At 54.7% G+C, this 19577-nt stretch overlaps 2 protein-coding genes and 1 long non-coding RNA gene across 15 annotated transcripts; 1 reads left to right on the top strand and 2 right to left on the bottom strand.

Annotated features, from left to right (window-relative positions):
• Nucleotides 1-4390: 4390 nt before the first annotated feature.
• LOC137754214 (uncharacterized) lies at nt 4391-6814 on the bottom strand. Its single transcript, XR_011071767.1, has 3 exons — nt 6613-6814; nt 6435-6529; nt 4391-4561 (listed from the first exon to the last, which is right to left on the bottom strand). It is a non-coding gene; the product is annotated as an uncharacterized lncRNA (long non-coding RNA).
• Nucleotides 5626-13305, top strand: ATXN7L3 (ataxin 7 like 3). Of its 11 annotated transcripts, none has more exons than XM_068529693.1 (13): nt 5626-5864; nt 7222-7332; nt 7631-7763; nt 7971-8142; nt 8334-8431; nt 8617-8639; nt 8945-9011; nt 9172-9257; nt 9577-9645; nt 9897-9958; nt 10232-10303; nt 10397-10554; nt 10668-13305. In XM_068529693.1, the coding sequence occupies exons 2-13, from the start codon at nt 7282-7284 to the stop codon at nt 10814-10816; spliced, it is 1140 nt and encodes a 379-aa protein (XP_068385794.1). In that variant the 5' UTR covers nt 5626-5864; nt 7222-7281; the 3' UTR covers nt 10817-13305. The 11 variants fall into 11 exon arrangements, with proteins under 11 accessions (XP_068385794.1, XP_068385799.1, XP_068385801.1 ...); XM_068529698.1 differs by having other exon boundaries at nt 5627-5864; nt 8966-9011; XM_068529700.1 differs by having other exon boundaries at nt 5627-5864; nt 9229-9257.
• A 78-nt stretch (nt 13306-13383) lies between these two features.
• TMUB2 (transmembrane and ubiquitin like domain containing 2) lies at nt 13384-17503 on the bottom strand. Of its 3 annotated transcripts, none has more exons than XM_068529704.1 (3): nt 16731-17503; nt 14899-15447; nt 13384-14646 (listed from the first exon to the last, which is right to left on the bottom strand). In XM_068529704.1, the coding sequence occupies exons 1-3, from the start codon at nt 16763-16765 to the stop codon at nt 14280-14282; spliced, it is 951 nt and encodes a 316-aa protein (XP_068385805.1). In that variant the 5' UTR covers nt 16766-17503; the 3' UTR covers nt 13384-14279. The 3 variants fall into 3 exon arrangements, with proteins under 3 accessions (XP_068385805.1, XP_068385806.1, XP_068385807.1); XM_068529705.1 differs by having other exon boundaries at nt 17359-17503; XM_068529706.1 differs by having other exon boundaries at nt 17413-17497.
• Between the last annotated feature and the right edge of the window lie 2074 nt (nt 17504-19577).

Raw genomic sequence — 19577 nt, 5'->3', positions numbered from 1 at the left:
GGCAACCTGCCTTTACATTGTTTTGTGCTACTGTTCTTGCACTTTCTCAATTCAGTTTGTTCACCTTGGGTTGTCAGACCACTAAGGCCTGAGAATTTGGGAAACAGATACATTATTTTCTCCCGGAAGGCACTGCCTTGAAAAACGGAGGTGATGAATGAACCATTAGGGTCAGGGGTGTTCACCATGGTCATGCAAGGGCTTATCTTTGGGAGTTGGAGTAACCCTCCCACCTTGAGCCCTCAGCCTCACCAGGGTTAGGAATGACTTTCCTAATGACCCAGACCTCTGATGGGAAGTGGGCTGGGCTGAGATGACTTGCTCTCTGATGTTAAGGAAGACAGCCTTCCCTCCACAAGCCTTGGCTGGGTTCCTGCAACCACCAAGGGCTAACGACCCAGGGCCATCTAAGACCTCTCCCTTCTCCCCACACCCCTCTCTCACTCTTGGCCAAACTTCTGAAAAGCTCCTTGCCCCTCATGGTCTCCCATTTCCTCACCTCCCACCCACTATTCCCCTAAGGTGACTCGCTGAGGTCACCAACATGTTCATCAATTACACCCAGTGGACACTTGTCTGTCTCTCTTTTTTTTTTAATTAATTTGGCTGCTCTGGGTCTTAGTTGCAGCACAAGGGATCTTTTAGTTGTGGCACGTGGATTCTTAGTTGTGGCATGTGGGATCTAGTTCCCTGACCAGGGATTGAACCTGGGCCCCATGCATTGGGAGTGTGGAGCCTTAACCACTGGACCACCAGGGAAGTCCCACTTGTCTGTCTCTTGACTTCTTGGTCTACTCTGCTGGCATCTGCTCCTCCTCCTCATTCTTTTTTTTTTTTAATAAATAAGGGATTGATTTTATTTCTTTTTTTAATATTTATTTTATTTACTTATTTGGTTGTGTGAGGTCTTAGCTGTGGCAGGTGGGCTCCTTAGTTGCCGCTCATGGGCTGCTTAGTTGCAGCACATGGGCTCCTTAGTTGTCACACGTGGGCTCCTTAGTTGAGGCATGGGAACGCTTAGTTGCAGCATGCATGTGGGATCTAGTTCCCTGACCAGGGATCGAACCCAGGCCCCCTGCATTGGGAGCATGGAGTCTTATCCACTGTACCACCAGGGGAAGTCCCACCTCCTCCTCATTCTATCCTAGGTGTTCAAGTCACTCTATGAACCCCCAGTTATCACCCATAGTAACCATTCCAAAAGGTGGTCTCTAGAGAGACCGCTCTTCCAAGCTGCAGACCCGTACAGACTTCAGTGTATCCTTTGGGATATCTTGCAGGCACCTCATACCTCAAGACCCCAGATAATCACTAACCATCTGGTCATTCAATCTAGAAATCAGGGTATCATCCTTAAGTCCTCGCTCCCTATTTCATCTCTTAGTGAAAGGAGGTGAAATTCGCTCACCTAGACCCGCCCATTCCATTTCCTGTATCTCTCTCAAATCTCTCTACCTGCTTCCATTCCCATCCTCTTCAGGCCATCACCATTGCTCAACTTCTGCAAAGACCTAAAACTGGTCTCCCTGCTTGCTCTCTGGCCCCCTGCAGTCCATTCTGCACACAGCAACCAAAACTATCTTTTTAAAACAAATCTGATGACCTTACACTTACAACTCCTTATCTTACAGTGACCCTAAAAGGCCTAGCCCTTGTTTCCCCTCTCCCTTCTGTCACTCCACTCTTCCTAATCACTCACAAGGATCGAGCCAAGGGATCTGTCTTTTGTTCCTCAAACATGCCTACCACAGGACCTTTGCGCTTGTTTTCTCTGCCCAAAATGCCATTCCCCCAACACTACAGATAGCTTGTTTTTCCCATCCTTCAGACTTAAGCCCAAATGTCACCTCACAGGCCTTCCCTGACCACCCTCTCTAGAGAGGCCTTCTTCTACATCTCCTTGTTTCTGTATCTGTTTACTTGTTCATTGTCTATCATCTCTCCAAGTAGAAGGCAACGTATCTGTTCATTCATTACAGTAATCCCAGCACCTAAAAGTGCCTGGCATACATTTTACAGTCAAGAATTATTTGTTGAGGGACTTTCCCGGCAGTCCAGTGGTTAAGATTCTGTGCTTGCACTGCAGGGGATGCAGGTTCGATCTCTGGTCAGGGAACTAAGATCCCACATGCTGTGCAATGCAGCCAAAAGAAAAAAAAAAAAAAAAAGGAAATATTTGTTGAATGAGGGAATAAATAGGGCCCACAATGCCCTGGGGGATCTGGTGCCCTTGCTGGCCTCTCTGCCCAACTCCAGCTACACAAGCCATCCAAGATTCAAACACACCACACTCTCTTCCCAGGCCTCTACACATTCTGCCTATACACATAACCGTTCCCTCTGCCTAGAATGTTCCTCTTCACCTCTCTTCCTAGTTAATTCAGGGCTCCACTTAAAAGACCACTTCCTCCAGGGAGCCTCCCCTGACCCCCTGACTAAAAGATCTCTATGCATGTGTTTCTTTGGCAGCCTGGATGCCTTCACATTCAATCTTTCTTCCACATCAGGCTTTGCTGGGCTGCAAGCCCCACTAGGACAAGGTCTGTGTGTCTCTCTGGCTCGCTGCACTTCGCCCAGAGCCTGGACCAGTGTAGTCCTTAGTGTCTATTGACTGGTGCTAACTGTGGAGACCGTGCACGTGCCCAAAGAGGTCACCACCACAGACTGCTCAGGCCAAGTGCCAAATGAATAGTACAATCCAGTTTTAAAGGAGTTTCTTGTGAGGGTAGCCAGGGGTGGAGAAGTGAGGAAGGATTTAGGTAAACAGGGAGGAGATAGGAAGGCTTCCTGGGCATATGTAAATTCCTTAGGGCAGGATGTATTGGACATATTCCGAGACTAAGAAACAGATCAGGGTCATCGGAATGGAGAATTCCTGATTCACACTGCGGAGACACATGAAGTCCTGGCCCCACTACTTTGCTCTAGACTCAAGTTCAAACACTTTCTGAGAGTCTCCACCAGCTGATTCCACAGTAACTCCAACATATCTCAAACTGAACTTGTCATTGTCCTGTATCCTCACATCTCCTCCTCAGAGTTCCCCATCTTGGTTAATGATGTATTCAGGGTCTCTCTCTCCTTTACCCCACACATCTCAAGCTATAACAAAAACCTACTACTTCTAAACTATCCAGACTCCACATTCCAGAGTGATCTACTTAAAATGCAAGTCAAACAGTTCCCCTTAAGGACTCCTCACAGCCTGTAGGGTTAAAGCCCGCAGACTCCTCAGCACACCCTTAGTCCTGCATGGTCTGCCCTGCTTACTTCCTGCTATTTCCCCATCCATTCCTATGTTCCAGCCAGTGCCCAGACTTCCGGGCACTTCACCTTTTTTTTTTTTAAATAAATTTGTTTATTTATTTATTTTTGGATGCGTTGGGTCTTCGTTGCTGCACGCAGGCTTTCTCTAGTTGCAGCGAGCGGGGGCTACTCTTCATTGTGGTGCGCGGGCTTCTCATTGCTGTGGCTTCTCTTGTTGCGGAGCACGGGCTCTAGGCGGGCAGGCTTCAGTAGTTGTGGCTCGCGGGCTCTAGAGCACAGGCTCAGTAGTTGTGGCGCACGGGCTTAGTTGCTCCACAGCATGTGGAATCTTCCCGGACCAGGGCTCGAACCCGTGTCCCCTGCATTGGCAGGCGGATTCTTAACCACTGCGCCACCAGGGAAGTCCCTGGGCACTTCACTTCTGAAGCTTCTGTGTGAGATATCTAGTACCTTCTTGGCCTGTCTTGACCTGGCTCCTCTCCCACTAAAAGCAGCCTTTCCTGACCAACCCTTTTACATCATTTGATTCCTCCGCCTGGCCACCTCTGTCCCCTATGGTTAGCTCCAACCACGGATGGAACCCCGGGCCCCCTGCAGTGGAAGCGCAGTCTTAACCACTGGACCGCCAGGGAAGTCCCCAGCTCTCTTATTCTTATTACACTGGCAATTATTTTCCTACAGGTCTGTTGTCTACCCCCCAAATTGTGAACTTCTTGAGGAAGTATAACGGTCTTATTTTATTTTTGCATCCCAGCACGGATGCACCGTAAGAATTCTTACAGTGCACCGTAAGAGTAACAGCTAAGATTTATCAAACACACTGAGCTGAGTTTCTCAGGCATTGACTTGTCAATCCCCATAACAACCTAATGAGATAGGTACTATCATTATACCCGGTGACAACAGTGTAAACTGGGGCAACAGAGAGCTCGTTTGCTGAAGTTCATTTGTCAGGTCCATAGATTTAAATTCAGATGATTCCTGGTCTTAACCACTTAGGACTATTGCCTCTATAAATGCTTGCTGAAGACTAAAGAATCAGTGATGGTCCCAAAGTATATGATTTAAGACTTTCCTCATTTAATCTCATCTTCTGAAGGAAGAGGGCTGTCATATACCCGTTCCAGGACTCCAGACACAGAGAGTAACTGAGATGGAAGCGCCAGTCTAAGCACCTACTGCGGCTGGGAAAGGCCCTTTACTCCAGAAGAGGGACTGTGAGAGCGCGCGGATATGGGCACACCCTGGGGAGTAGAACTGGGTCGGAGTAAGGGTCTGGCCACTGACTGGCAAGCTGTGGAGAGAAGAGGTGGTGGGGAGGGGGGGTCCATCGTGGGTTCCGGAAGCAGGAAAGGCGAGCAGGTGTGGGATCTAAATTAGGATGAGGGCGGGGAGGGCGCTCCGCTCAGACTGGCACAGCTCGGCCTCCGCCCTCAGCGGAGGACCCTCATCTCGGGCGTCTGTTGGTTCTCAGGCCTGGAGTGGGCTGAGACCCGCCCAGGAACACGGGGAACCGAGGCTCGGACGAGCCCCCTTCAGGTTTTCTGGCCTGAGTTGCGTCCCACTTCAACTCTGGCCTCTTCACAGAAGCGGCTGCACGCTTCGGGGTGAACTCCGGGGTAGGGGCGCTGGGGGGAAAAAGAGCCGGGAGCCCGGAGGGAAGGGCGGGGGAGCCTGGGCCGGAAGGCGTCCCAGGCTCGGCTGGGAGCCGGCGCTCTCTTTCGACGCCACCCGCTGCCCCCGCCCCGGAGCCGGCCGGGACGGCACAACGTCTCCGCCCCCAGCGCACCGCGCACCTCACCTTGAACGCCGCTCCACCCACCGCCATCCTATTGGGCCGGCCGGGCCGAGGCGAGACGGCAATTGGCCGAGGTGGCTCCCGAAGGCCCCGCCCATCTCCCCGCCCCCGTCCCCGTCCGCCGGTACTTTGGACGGCGGCGTGGCGCCCCTCCTCCCCGCCCGGTCCCCGCCCCCTGGAGCAAATGCTGCCGAGCTGCGGCCGTGGGGCAGATGCACGCGCTCGGGCCCTTCTAGCAGGCGCGAGCAGTCGCTGGGCGCGCGAAAGCGAAAGAAGGAAGAGGAAGGGAGGGCGGGGGCGGGGTGTTGAGGAGGGGCGGGAGGAGGAAGAGGAGGAGGTTGGAGCGCGCTCGCGCTTGGCCTCGCGCCCGCGCGAAGGGAGGGGGGAGAGGGGCGCGCGCGCGCACGCTCGCGTTCTCGCTCGCTCCATCCATCCATCCTCCGGTCGCGGCACGCGCGCGCGCTCCGGGCTCGCGCCGCACCCCCCGCCCGGGAGAGGCGGGCTGGAGTGGGGGGCGGGGGGAGGGGCGCGCGGACGGCGCGCGGACTGCGCGCGGGCGGGGTGAGGTGAGGAGGAGGAGGCGGCGACGGGACGAGAAGGGAGGGGAAGGGGCCATGGCCGCCCGGTGAGGCGGCGAGGCGGGGGGGCGGCCCGACCCCCCGGCCCCGGGCCCTGGGCCCCGGGGAGAGGCGAGGACGGACCGACGGACATGGGGCTCCGGAGCAGCCGCCGCCGCCGCCGCCGCCGGAGGACGCGGCCCTGAGAGGCCGCCGGGCCCCGGCGCGGCCCCCCGGGCGGGGTGAGTACGGGACGGAGACGGGGACGGGGGAGGGGCCTGCGGGGGGCGGGGGGCGGGGCCCGAGGCGGGGCTTGGGCCCCCTCCCCCCAGGTCTGGGTCAGCGCCCCTTCCCCTCCCCCCGGGCCGACGCGGAAACGCCCGGCTTCCCCCGGCTTCCCGGCCCGGCCGGGGCCCCCCGCTCTCCCCCTGTCTGGGTCCCCCCTGGGCGGGGCAGGGCCGGCCGGGGAGGGGGCGCGGGGCCTTTGTTAGGGAGCCAGGCCCCAGCCCCCGGGACAATAGAGACACCCTCCCGGACTCCTCTCCCCGGCCGGCCGGGGCTGTCGGCGGGCGGGGAAGAAGAGGGGCCGGGACGCGTCCCACTCTGCCCACTCTCTAGGGGTCGGTCTGTCCCGGACCGGCGCCGGCCTCCGGCGGCTCGGCTCTCCTCCCCCCAGTTGGTATGATGCAGCAGCAGTGCCGCAGGGACGGGGGAAGAGCTGAGGCCCGGCCTCCTACCCTCCCCAGTGCCCCCGGCTCATTTGTCAGTCCCCACCCCACTCTAGGCCGGCAGCTCCTTAAACTCGTACCCACCGTTCAGAGGGGCCCCGGACTGTGGGCGCTGTTTCTGAATCCTTTGGTGGGGATTCCTGGACTTTGGGGCTCTTGGAGAGACTTCCGGGCTGGTCCTGAGGGAGGGAGGGTGGTTATCTAAAAGAAGAACAGGTAAGGGGAGTGCCCACTCTTGGCCTGCCATCCCACCGGACTCTACCTCCTCTTGCTCATGGTGGCTAGAAATGCCCCTTTAGCTCTAGATTTCTGTGGGCTGTGCTCCCCTTCTGTAGTGGCAGGCTTATTTCAAGGGAAGATAGAGTGGGGTGAAGGTTGTAGGGTCCTAGGGCCATTCCTACTTCTGGTAGCAGTACCCCCCCAAGTGGACATCCTGGCTGAAAGCAGAGGTGACTCTGAGGAGAGCCTAGGGAAGGGAGGGGAGTGTATTTAGGAGTCTGTGCAGTTCTTTGCCACACCCTGTGGGTTTGCTTTGAGGCCTTAGAGTTCCTTCTCCTCCCCCTGCTGCATTGCACCATGGGTATCGAAGAGGGGTTTGAGTTTTGGGGACCTGGGGGGAGCTGCTGCCTCCTGTAGACCCAGACTCTGATTGGCAGTAGAGTCCAGGGCCTGAGTTCAGGCTTGGGAAGGACTAGGCCGCCCTTGGGTTTCAGGCCCTGAAGGACCATCCAGGCTTAGTGAGCCTAGGCTTTAGGGAGAGGTAGATCCTGATGCCACCATTGAGCTCTGGGCAGCGAGGTGCGGAGGGGAGGTGGCAGTCATCAGAGGTGCCTTTGGACTCACACCAACACCCCCACCCCCATGTGTGCAGCCGTGTTGCCGCCCGCTGTGCTATGAGCAGTCAGAGCGCCGTCTCCACAAGAGTTTACAAATGAAAATGGAGGAAATGTCTTTGTCTGGCCTGGATAACAGCAAACTAGAGGTGAGGGCTCCCCCACGTGTGCCTCCAGTTCTTTCTCTTGATGTTTCTTCGTCACTTTATCTGGCATCCACACCAGAGAGGAATTTGGGTAGTCAGCCTTGTTCCTTAAAGGGAATAGCCAGCTAAGAAGGCCCGAGGATCCAGAAGAAGAAAGAACTCGAAGTCAAGATGGGGAAAATGGCAAAGAAGGCATTATTTCTGACCAGGGCGAAATGGCAGGAGATTTGGTTGGTGAGAGTTGCTCTCAGTCCGTGGGACTATGACTCTTGTGACCCTGGATGTTCTCCCCCGGGCCCAGGCCATCGCTCAGGAGATATACGCGGACCTGGTCGAGGATTCTTGTTTGGGATTCTGCTTTGAGGTACACCGGGCTGTCAAGTGTGGCTATTTCTTCCTGGACGACACGGACCCTGATAGCATGAAGGATTTTGGTGAGCTTCAGGGTTGAAGGAGAGCAGTCTAGCCCTGTCCTGGGAGTGCTTGGAGGGTCGTCCTCTGGCAACCGCACCACATGTAGAACGTGGAGCTCCTGTGAGCTTAGGCAGGGGCTTTGAAGAGGCCATGGGGCCATGGGTGGGAACGAGAGGTGAGGGTCCCCTGCCCGCCCGCCCTGATCGACACGCCTCTCCTGTCCCCAGAGATCGTGGACCAGCCGGGGTTGGACATCTTTGGACAGGTTTTCAACCAGTGGAAGAGCAAGGAGTGTGTTTGCCCCAATTGCAGCCGCAGCATTGCCGCCTCCCGTTTTGCTCCCCATCTGGAGAAGTGCCTGGGAATGGGTCGGAACAGCAGTCGAATCGCCAACCGCCGGTGAGGGCTTCTCCCCCTGCTAAAACCAGAGCGGCTCGTCTTTTGCAGCCCGTCCCATGGTGTAGCCCCCCAGGGGCATTTGTAGGGCACAGAGGGTGGGTCATGCTTGGCCCCAGATGCTCCACTATACCTGTGAAGTCGGGGGCAGAGAGGTGGCAGCCTTGACCCTTCCTCTTCCCTACCCTTGGCAGGATTGCCAATAGCAACAACATGAACAAGTCTGAGAGTGACCAAGAGGATAACGATGACATCAATGACAACGACTGGTCCTATGGCTCAGAGAAGAAAGGTGTTTGGGGATCTGGGGAATTTGGGGGCCACTGGGGTGAGGCGGGCACGCAGGAATTGGGTACGTAACGGTCACAAGTTGTTATCCTGAATGAGGGGGGAGAGTGTAGCTTTGTACTTTCCTTTAGGTGCCCTTAGATTGGGAACTTAAAGTGACCCTACCTTTTATCGTTTTGTCCTACACAGCCAAGAAGAGGAAATCAGACAAGGTGAGAGCTGGGGCAAGCATGAGGGAGATTTGGGCGAAGGACACATACCCTCCCCTTTGGGTAGGGAGTCCTCGGGTGTCTTGACTCAAGTCTGAGGTCGTTGGGTACCTCTCTGGGTTCTGGGATGAGGGTGTCTGGTGGGCAGGAGGGCAGCAGAGGCCTTGAGGGAAGGTGGGAGGAGGGAATATGGGTAGACGGGCCTCTTACTGATGGGGAAGAGTAGGAATTTGAGGATGTTTCTTTGTCAAATCTTTTTTCCTTCCCTGGGTTCTCGGCTCCCCCTTATCGTTACCCTTTCCCCAAAGCTATGGTATCTCCCATTCCAGAACCCCAATTCCCCTCGAAGATCCAAGTCTTTAAAACACAAAAATGGTAAGTGGGGCTGGAACAACAGGAGTGATTCTAGCTATGTCTTCTGGGACTCATTGCTGGAGGGTAGGGTGGGGTGGGGGGGGGCAGGGGCTGGGCCGGGGTATCGAGGGAGGGCCTGTGATCCTTCTATCACCCCCACTTCCTCTCTGGTTATTTTCAGGGTTCTCTGTCTGTACCTCTGCATCAAACACCCTTCCCCTTCTTTTTTCTTCTTCAGGGGAACTTAGCAATTCGGATCCTTTTAAGGTGAGTAGGGGCTGCCCCTTGTAGGTTCCCTCTCATTGTCCTTGTTGTGAGTTGGGTGGGATTGGACAAGTGGGGATCAGAATGCTGACAGCCAGAAGCACTAGATGGGGTATTTAGGTCTTGCATATTTATATTCTTTGTAGGTCCCAACCCCTTACCCCTGTGCAGGTGGGATGGAAGGGATTGTTGGAAAACTGCTGGGCAGTCTTAGGGGCTTCTCACTTAGGAAGGGATGAGAGGGACTGATTCTGCCCCCCACCCCCCACCCTCCCTTCTTTGGCTGCCCCTTCTCTAACCTGTACCTCTGGTTCTTGCCCAGTATAACAACTCAACTGGGATCAGCTACGAGACACTGGGGCCGGAGGAGCTGCGTAGCCTGCTCACCACGGTGAGGGACCAGGGAAGGGGAGGCCCTCGGGAGCGTGCTGAGCCACAGGCAGTGGTTGAGGCCCTGAAAGAGGCTGCTGACATAGCAGTGAGGGCACCTAGGTCTCTCTCTGGAATTAGGTTTCCTGGCCATTGGTCGTCTGGGGCCGTCTGCCGTATTCACCCTGGGGCCATTTCTGCTTACAGTCTAGCATTTGTACAGAAGAGAATGTCTAGTGTCTAGAGTAGGCTCTCCTCCATCCCTCCTTTCAGCTTATATTCCTCTTCCAGCAATGTGGGGTGATTTCTGAACACACCAAGAAGATGTGCACAAGGTGAGCTCAGAACCTAGGAACAGGGCCAGGGGGCCCTCCTGCACACTCACCCTGGGCATGGGTCAGGAGTACCCCTGGACTTGAGCAGTGGGACTCCCACCCTTCCCCTCCCCTCTTCTAATGGTCAGGCCTTAGGCCACAATCTGGGGGCTCTCTGTTCATCCCTTCCCTGCCTGTGTCCACCCCTCCCACCTCTGCTGAGGGGAGGGGCTTCACCTGTATTCCTCAGACCCTTCCTGCCTTGTCAGGGTCTGATAATTCTCTCCCCACCAGGTCCCTGCGCTGCCCCCAGCACACGGATGAGCAGCGGCGAGCCGTGCGGATTTATTTCCTTGGACCCTCAGCGTGAGTGACCCTCCAGGAAAGGTGGTGGGTTGTGGAGGATAAGGATGATGATTGGTATCCCTGAAGCCCTTCTCTGGCCTCTTCCCTTTCCAGCGTCCTTCCAGAGGTCGAGAGTTCCCTGGATAATGACAGCTTTGACATGACTGACAGCCAGGCCCTGATCAGCCGGCTTCAGTGGGATGGCTCCTCTGATCTCTCACCCTCTGATTCAGGTTCCTCCAAGACGAGTGAGAATCAGGGATGGGGTCTAGGTAGGTGATACAGCTGGGCCCCAGGGGCTCTCTGCCCGAAGCGGAGGAGGGGGAGCACCTTGCGTTCCCCTGCCGCGACCCTCCCCTCAACCCTCGCGCCTCTTTCTCTTCAGGTACCAACAGCTCCGAGTCACGGAAAACCAAGAAAAAGAAATCCCATCTGAGCCTGGTAGGGACTGCCTCTGGCCTGGGCTCCAACAAGAAGAAAAAGCCAAAGCCTCCGGCACCCCCGACGCCCAGCATCTACGATGACATCAACTGACTTGGGTGCAAGGGATAGCCTTTGGCTGAGCAGAGCCCTCCCTCCCGACCCCCACCCAGGTGGCATAGCCTGGCAAATGGACGGCTGCTGGGGGTTTGGGCTTGGGAGGTTTGGTGGGCCAGGCAGGCAGAGGATCCAATTATGCACCCCTGGGGGGTGTCAGGGTCTTCTGCGCCGGAGCACGAGCCCTCGGCGTGCAGGACTCAGACCTGGACATATTATGCCTTGGACATAAGTTCGGTGGGGAGGCGGTTTTCCTATTTATTCTGTGAGTTACTGGATGTCCAGCTAGGCCAGGGGCCTGACCTGGGCACTGTGCCAGGGCACTGCCGCCCCCCATGCCAGGAACTGGACTAAGCCCTGCCGAGGAGCATCGTGGCTACCCGGGAGGCGGTGGGTTGGAAGCTGAGCCTGGAGGGGGCCTCCCCCAGCTGCCCTCAGCAATGTGAATGGGTCCGGTGCTTGGAGCTGAGGAGCAGGGCTGGGCGTGTCCTGTCTGTGTGCAGAAGAAGCCTATCAAACGCCCCCACCCCAGGGGTAGGCAGGCACAGCGAGCTGTCTGCTGAGGTAGGCGTCCAGAACTGCCGCCGCCTTCCCTGCCCCTCACAGGGGCAGCCCTTTCCCCTCAGTCCCCATGGGCCTCCTTGGCAGCAGGAGCTGTCCTTTTGTTGTTGGGTGCCAGGAAAGGGCCTCCAGCCTCTACAGCTTCAAGGGCAGGGGGAGGGTAGGAAGAGGGAGCTGTGTATCAAAATGACTCCCCACCTACCTCTCCTCCCTGACCCAGGGCTGGCGAGGAGTGGGGCCCCAAGGTGAGAGGGAACGGTGCTGCTTTATTTGAAATGTTTTCTTACCTCATTCCCTGCCCCAGGAAGGGGCCCAGCCTCACCCTCCTGGGGTGGCCCCATGTTGCTCCTGCCTACCCTGCCCCACTGCCCTACCAGGGCAGCCCAAGTTCCCAACTGCTGCTTGCCACCCCCTCTTTCACCTTGACCAGCTCCAGTTCCTCTCTCGATGCTCCTGCCTCTGAAGCCTGCCCTGTTTCCCCTTCCTTAGCCGCTTTTAAGTTATTTATTCTGTACTTGTGGTTTGGGGCTCTGAGGAAAATCCTGATCTTTTACTTCTCCCCCCTTGCTAGGAGTGGGGCAGGAAGAGAGGGTGGTCTCTGTGCTCTGGGCTGTCAGCGGAGGGGGAAGGGGTGCCATGCCCAGACAGTGCCCCTCTGTGGGACTGTGGTGCCAGTGTGCCCACCTGCCTGGTCTACATCCTGAAGAGATGTATCGTCCCACCTCCACACGGGCACCATCGCTCTCAGGAGCCGAGCTGGAGGACTGCAGTCTGGGCAGGGAGCAGAGCTGACTGACACAGGGATGGAGTTGACCCTGAGCCATGTTCTCTGGCACTTGCAGGACGTGTCCCCTGTCCTCCTCCCAGGAGGAGCCATCCCACATTTGGGTAGCTAGTACCCAGGACTGGTTGGACTGATTCGGGTTAGGGACCCTAGAGGGTTAAGGGAACAACAGAGATAGGGCTGTAGTACCCTGTCTGGAACCCCAATCTCCCCCTGGGGTGGCTCTGATTGTGGCTGACGCCTGGTTACAAACTGGTTTTTAACCCAAGAATTGTTGATTATTTTTTAAAAAGCCAAATTTTGGCAGGAGTTAGAATAAATCCTGGGGCCTGGGCTCCTCTGTTCTCGCTCTTCCACAGCCTTCTCCCTCTAAGGGGAAGCCAGAGGGAAAGGAGGATCTCAGCCAGCCTCCAGCCTGCTCCCAAATGAAGACTTGAGAGTAGGTTGAAGGTGAAGGGAGGAAGGCCGCGGGCCACTCTTCCTTCTGAGAGGCAGCTGCAGCTCAGGCCCTAATACACCCTTTCACCTCTGGCCTCTCCCTTTCCCCCTTCTGGTTGGAGGAGGGAGAAGTGGGAAGTAGTTTGGGAACTGGTTTGTCCACATCCACTTCCCCATTGTTCCCTGGCCCGCTCTCAGGGCAGAGCCCCCTGCCCAGCCTGGGTAAGAGATGGGCTTGGTCCAGCAGAGACCCTGAGGGAGCAAACCCCTTTCCTTCCGGGGAGAGTGTGCCCCCCCTACCATGTAGTTGAACAGGGGCTAGGAGCTCCCCACTCCCTTCCCTCTAACAGCAGGCTGTGTGGGTTTCAATTCCCATCCTTCCCACCCCGGCTAGGTGTCGTCCACCCTGTATTCTATCATGTGTCTGAGTGTGTGTGGGGGGGTTCTGTACTAATTTCCATGGCCGGTGGCTTTTCCTTCCATGCATCACTCCCCCCCGCATGCCCAGGGGCCACCCGCCTGGCATTACCGCATGCTGGGGTCATTGGGGGAGGGGGGTGGGGCTCACGCTGTCCTGTGGTCTTTGAGATTTTTATTTTTGCATATGTAATCCATCCTGTACAGGTAGCTAACTTTGTAAACGCTGTGTATTCCCCCTGCCCCCATGGCTGCTGGTGTAAATAAACTGCATCTCCCGTTGGTAGCCCGGCCTACCCACCCTCATTCCCATGTTGCTGGGGGCAGAGCAGCGGCATTCTCTTAATGTCACAGGAGACTCCACGGCCACAAAATGGAACTTTATTCAGTCACAGATACTGGCCCTCCATCCAAGAGCCCCAGAGGCAAGGGCCTGGGGCCCAGTGCTCCATACCCAGAGCTCGTCCTTGGAGCTGGGCAGAGTAGGACACTGGCTGAGGGCCAGAGCTGCCTCTTGCTTGCAGCCTTAGGCCTAGGGTAGCAGCAGCTGTGGCCCGGCCTCTCCCAATGCTGGGGGCTTGGCTTTGTGCCCCAATCCCCTTCCTGACTGAGCTCTATAAGGGACTATTTTTTTAAAAAAAGAATATAAGCAAAGTGCTTTGGAAAAAAGAACACTGGAAACCATCCAGAACACAGAGAACACCCTATTCCTGCTACGGGGTGGAGGGAGAAGGTAGAGGTGGCCAGGTGCCTACAGGGAAGGCTGACACAAACTTCACTCCTGCCCATGTGATTTCAGTCTCAAAAGATGGATATTCCACTAGGGAACCGAAAGATACTCCAGGCTCCCTATAGAAGTATGCTGGGGCCATGCTGAGCTGCCCTGACAGGCAGCGCTGGGGGCTGAGGAGCAGACATGCAGGATAATGGAAAGAGCTAGGGCCACAGCTGGGAGGGAATCCTCAGAGCCCAGGCTCCCCACTGAGCTGGAACACCAGCTCAGCTCTGAACTTCAGGACCTTAAAAGTGAAGGAAGATGACATTCTCATTTCTACCTGAGTTGTGCTTGCACAGAGGGGATGTCTGTACCCTCGTGGACGTGAAGCAGAGGCCCCATGCCTGCCTCCTGGGTCCTATGGAGGGGGACCCACCACATCCTTTCCACCCTTCCCTCCCAGGCCCTTGGGCCCAGCTCTGGCCAGGAAAGGGGGGAGGCCATAAAGGAGGAAGACCACGCCTTTCATTTTCTCCCTACGGTCCTTATCGTCCATACATCCCAAATACTAGGAAGCTGAAGAAGACAGTGACCCCCACCAGGGAGACAGTGGCAGGTGCTGTGAAGAACTGGCGGTAATTGATACGGAAGTACCAGACCACACCCAACAGCACCACAAACACAGGCACCATGAGGCTGCCCACACTGACGCCGAGGCTGGGTGGCTCAGTGGCTGAAGAGGGGGCCAGGGAGGCCGAGGGGCCTGGAACAGCTGACCCAGGGGGTGAGCGGTGACAGTGAATCACACAGTTGTCGGTAATGTTCAGGGAACGCAGTGTGCGGGCTGGGTCCTGCAGCAGGCGGCCCTGGTAGATCAGTTTCATCTGGCTTTCTTGTCCAGGGAAGTATTTACTGTAAGGATGAGAGAGATAGAAGGAAAGACACAGGGCAAGGAATGAGAAGGCCGAAAGGCCTGGACCAACAAAGCAAGGCACTGGGGGGAAATTGCAGGGTGGCTTTCTAAGGAAGTATTCCCCCACCCGCCCTGTAAGGGCTGCACCTGACGCTTCCCTGCTGCTCCCACGTCTGTATCAGCCTCCTCCGAGAAGACCAAAGTCTGGGGGCATGGGGTACAAGCAGCCTCCCACTTCCCAGCCCACTTACCTCTTCAGAGCACCCACAGTATCCTCTGGCCTGGCCACAGCCAGCTCCTCGGTGTCATTGAGGAATTTGAGCCGCACATTGATGAGGCAGGTGCTATCCTCAGATCTCTGGGGCACCTCTGGACCGCTGCTCCCTGGGCCCACTTGTCTTTTGGGCAGGCCTTGGATGTCAAGCAGGTGCTCAAGGCTGGGCTCAATACCACCCCCAGCTCCGGGTTCCCCTGTGGAGTCTCCCCCACCTTCGCCAGCCTCTTCAGCCTTCTCATCATTACCCTCTGATGGATGCGGGAGTTCGGTTGGCTCTGGGGTGCCTTGGCCCGCCACCAGATGGTCCACATGCCCCAGGTGGAGGACGGATGTGTCGCCAGCTGACACAATAGTGCCCAGGAGCTGGTTGCTACCACTGTCGGCTACGTAGGTAGAGAGCCAAGCTAGGACCAAGGCTAGAATCAGCACCGCCACACCTGCCACCACAGTCACCTCATTACCCACACCCTCAATAAGGGTGACATCAGAGAGCTCCATGGCCTGGGTGCTGACTGGGTCCACACTGCAGGAACAAAGGGGGAGAGCATCAGCAGGGCATGAGGGGTTGCAACCGGGTTTCCTGTTTACTTAGGCTCTAACTGACCCAGCCCTGAAAGAAAATGGAGTTCAGCGTCCTGTAGAGACAAAAACCTTCCGAACTCTGGACCCCCAATCTACAGCTAAGGACTTACCCCTTGCCTCTACTGTGAAACGCTGGCTTTCAGGTTCCACGCCTTTCCTCTCTCACATTCCAACCCCCCAGTAAGCATGGCTCATCAGGAAAACCTTACAGCTTTGTTGCTGCTACTGCTACTGTTCGTTGCTTTTTTGGCAGGTGGGGAAAACATTTGCTTCTTTGAGCCCTGAGTTTCTCTAGGATTTTTATCTATTGGTAAAGCAACTATGCCCCCCCCCCCCGAGATGCCTCTAAGGTGGCTTCAGAGAAACCAAAAAAGCCCGGAATATTTTATTTGGGGCCCCTTTGGAGGCATAGTGCAGCCACTTTTGCCAGATTGTGTCATTTGAACTCAGTCTCATTCATGGTCATGGATCTAGGTCCAGATGTCAAGAGCCAAAGAAAATTAATTTATCAAAAGCAAAGTCAGACCACCCCAAAGGGACAGCTCTGTAGGGGCCATCAACAGACACTATGCAGCGGACATTGTGTCTGCCTCCTCCGAAATTCTTCTGGCAGCAAAGCAGAACAGGCACCAGAAGCACCACCCTCCTGGGTCACTGCAGGCTCACAAATGCAAAACCACTACCTGCACGGAACTGATTCGGACAAGATTCCAAAATGGCTCTCACAATCCATATCGCAATCTCCCCCCTTGTCCTGTGTTCTCCCTCAGCAGTTTCTTAGAAAGGTAGGAAGGATATCTGCTTGCTCCTTGGAGTACCTACTCTTTCCCTTGGAGAATCTGCTGCTTTCGAAGCTGTCCCTGGGCAAATCCAGTCTGATGATTATCACAGCACCTATAAAACTTCATTATACTTATCTACCCGTCCATCTCTCTACTAGACTCCTGGAAGATAAGGTTCACATGTATTTCTCTATGTACCATAGTGCCCAGCATAACCCCACAGTAGCTGCTCAAAGAATACTGCGGAACATATCAACATTTGAATACTTTTCACATCCTTATTTAGTACATGGGCCCTGGAATCAGGAAAAAAAAAAACAAAAACAAAAAACCCCAAACTAACTATAACTCCCTTTGCCTCTTATTAGCTCTGTAACCTCAAACAATTTTCTCAGAGCCTCAGCTTTCTCATCAGTAAAATGGGGTTAAAAATAGTACCTACCTCATAAGGTTGTTTTGAAGATGACGAGAAATCATCGAAGCAAAATACTTAGCTCAGTGCCTGGCACATTGCAATTGTTCAGTAAACAAACAGTAGCAGTTATTTATCACTCCCACAACTAACCCCTAATGGTAAGAAGGTTAACGTCATTAACCCTGATTTAAAGAAAAGGAAACTGCGGCGAACAGAGGCAAAAACGACTGGCACAGGCACAGGGAACTTTCGAGGGGAGGGACTGGGCAGGACCCCAGGTCTCCCTCCTCAGAGGCCTTTGCTCGCTCCTCAACCCGTGAGCGACCCTGACGGCGCGGTGAGGAGGGGTCCCCGATCCTGCCTTTTCTGACGCGAAGGCTCCGCGTTTGGGCGGTCCTATTCCCGCGGCGCTGGAGAGGAGTCCGTGGGTCCACCCAAGCCGAAAGGCTGCCTAGTTCCGGCCGCCGTGGCCAAACCCTCTTCTCCCAGCCCGCGACGGGTAGAGTCAGTTGAGGGGTTCACAAACCATCCACACCCCTCACACTTCGAGGCGGGGCCGGGAGATTGGGGGCGGGGCTTGAGTACGCAGGGGAACATGGGAAATTAAAGGGGATCTGGACCGGTACTGTGCCTGGATAAGGAGGGAGATCCTCACCTGAAACGTCCAGACTAACTGTTTTGACTTCGCCAAGACGGCCCGTGGACTCACCTTTCTGTAGGGGCCGGGGGAGGGGCTGGCTAGCCCTGATTCTGTCCAGGGTCCGGTCTCTTCCGGCTTCTCCCGGAAGCTGTTAGAACCAGAGACAGGAAGTTCCGCCTCCGCGCCTTGCACTGATGACGACAAGCTACGTAAAGCGGGCTGACGTAAACGTATTCTTTAAATAAAAGGGACAGGTTTCTCAGCGGAAGGAGGGGCGGAGTTATTGTTGGCGGGATCCTGGCCCTCCCGGGGCAGGGCCACGCCTGGTGGGCGGGGCCTAAGAAGCCCACGGGTGAGGGGCGGGGCCAGGAGGGAGTTAGGGGAGGTGCTTGGGCAAGGGGTGTGGCTTCAAGTCTGGATGTCCGAGTGGGCGGGCACCGCTGGGTAGACCAGAGCGGCGCTTTCCTCTTCGCAGCGTATTTCTTCCGGCCTTGCTCCCAGCCTCCCGGGCTGATTTGATTTATTACTGCTCTGCAACGCGCACTGAGCTCCGGGTTAGCGGAATCAGCCGGGACTGGTCTTTCTGATCTCAAAGAGTTCAACTCAGGACTAGTCGAGATGACAGACAAGGAGACAATTTAGTCACCAGCCGGTGCTCCGAGAATGCGGCCCCAGGTAGTGTGGAAGCTTGGTAAATAAGGCAAGAAAGCATTTCAAAAGAAGGCACAGATTCATTGAAGGCTTAGGACACAGGAAAAGCAGGAACCCCAAGAAAGACAGGGAAAAAAGGTTCAGCTTACAAGAATTTATCCGGATTTTTGAAATTAAAATTTGTTCTAAAGACGTTCTGGGGTTTTTGCTGTTGTTTTCCGGTGAACTATTGATTGAAGTGTAAATAATGTTGACGGGCAAACTCAAAAGCGAAGAGCTCGTTAGTTTTCACCAACTGAACACATGGGTGGAAACAGGACTCAGATCAAGAAATAGAAAATGAGGGCTTCCCTGGTGGCACAGTGGTTAAGAATCCGCCTGCCAGTGCAGGTGACACGGATTCAAACCCTGGTCCAGGAAGGTGCCTCTTGCCGTGGAGCAACTAAGCCCGTGCGCCACAACTACTGAGCCTGTTCTCTAGAGCCCACGAGCGACAACTACTGAGCCCACGTGCCACAACTACAGAAGCCCGTGCGCCTAGAGCCCGTGCTCCCCAACAAGAGAAGTCACTGCAATGAGAAGCCCGCGCACCGCAACAAAGAGTAGCCCCCGCTCGCCACAACTAGAGAAAGCCCGTGCGCAGCAAAAAAGACCCAACGCAGCCAAAAATAAAGAAAGAAATAGAAAATGACCCCAGAACTGCCCTTCAGTCCTCTTCGCCACTAACTTCCAAAGAGTAGTCACTACTACGATTTCTGTCACCATAGTTTTCTGTTTTTGTATTTTGTATAAGTGGAATCAAACAGTATGTACTCTTTGGTGTCCGGCTTCTTTTTTTCTTTTTCAGTCTTTTCTTATTGTGGTAAAATATACATGAAATTTACCATTTTAACCATTTTTAAGTGGCTAATTCAGTGGCATTAATTCACAATGTTGTGCACCCATCATCACTATCCATTTCCTTTATTTATCCATTTCCTTTCCCTCCTCCCCCCTTTATTTCTACTTTCTGTCTCTATGAATTTGCCTATTCTAGGTATCTCATGTAAGTGGGATCATACAATATTTGTCCTTTTTTGTCGGGTTTATTTCACTTAGCATGTTTTCAAGGATCATCCATGTTGTAGACCATATCATTTCATTCCTTTTTAAGGCTGAGTAATATTCCATTGTATGTATATACCACATTTTCTTTATCCATTTATCTATCAGTGGACATGTGTGTTGTTTCCACCTTCGGGGCATTATAAATAATGTTGCTGTGAGCACTGATGTACAAGTATCTGTTTGAGTCCCTGCTTTCAATTCTTTTGTCTGACTTCTTTTGATCAACATTATGTTTGTGAGATAAAAGTTACTGTTTCAATTTCTGCATAAATGTACCTTTTGGATTTAAAGTTTAGTGTTTTTGTTGTGATGAACACAGGAGAAGGCAGGGCATCATAGTACAGTTAAAGAAAATTTTGAAGAATGAGTACAGATTTACCAAGTGAAGTTCCAAATAGAGAGAACAGCAGGCTCGAGGGCTCTCAATAAATATTTGAGGGAATGAAAAAGCACTGAGTTGAACCACTGTTAATGCT

The sequence above is a fragment of the Eschrichtius robustus genome, chromosome 20 (genome assembly GCF_028021215.1).
Source record: "Eschrichtius robustus isolate mEscRob2 chromosome 20, mEscRob2.pri, whole genome shotgun sequence".
NCBI classification, from domain to species: domain Eukaryota; kingdom Metazoa; phylum Chordata; class Mammalia; order Artiodactyla; family Eschrichtiidae; genus Eschrichtius; species Eschrichtius robustus.
The sequence above is the reverse complement of the archived record's forward strand: the minus strand, read 5'-3'. Positions and strand labels throughout refer to the sequence as shown.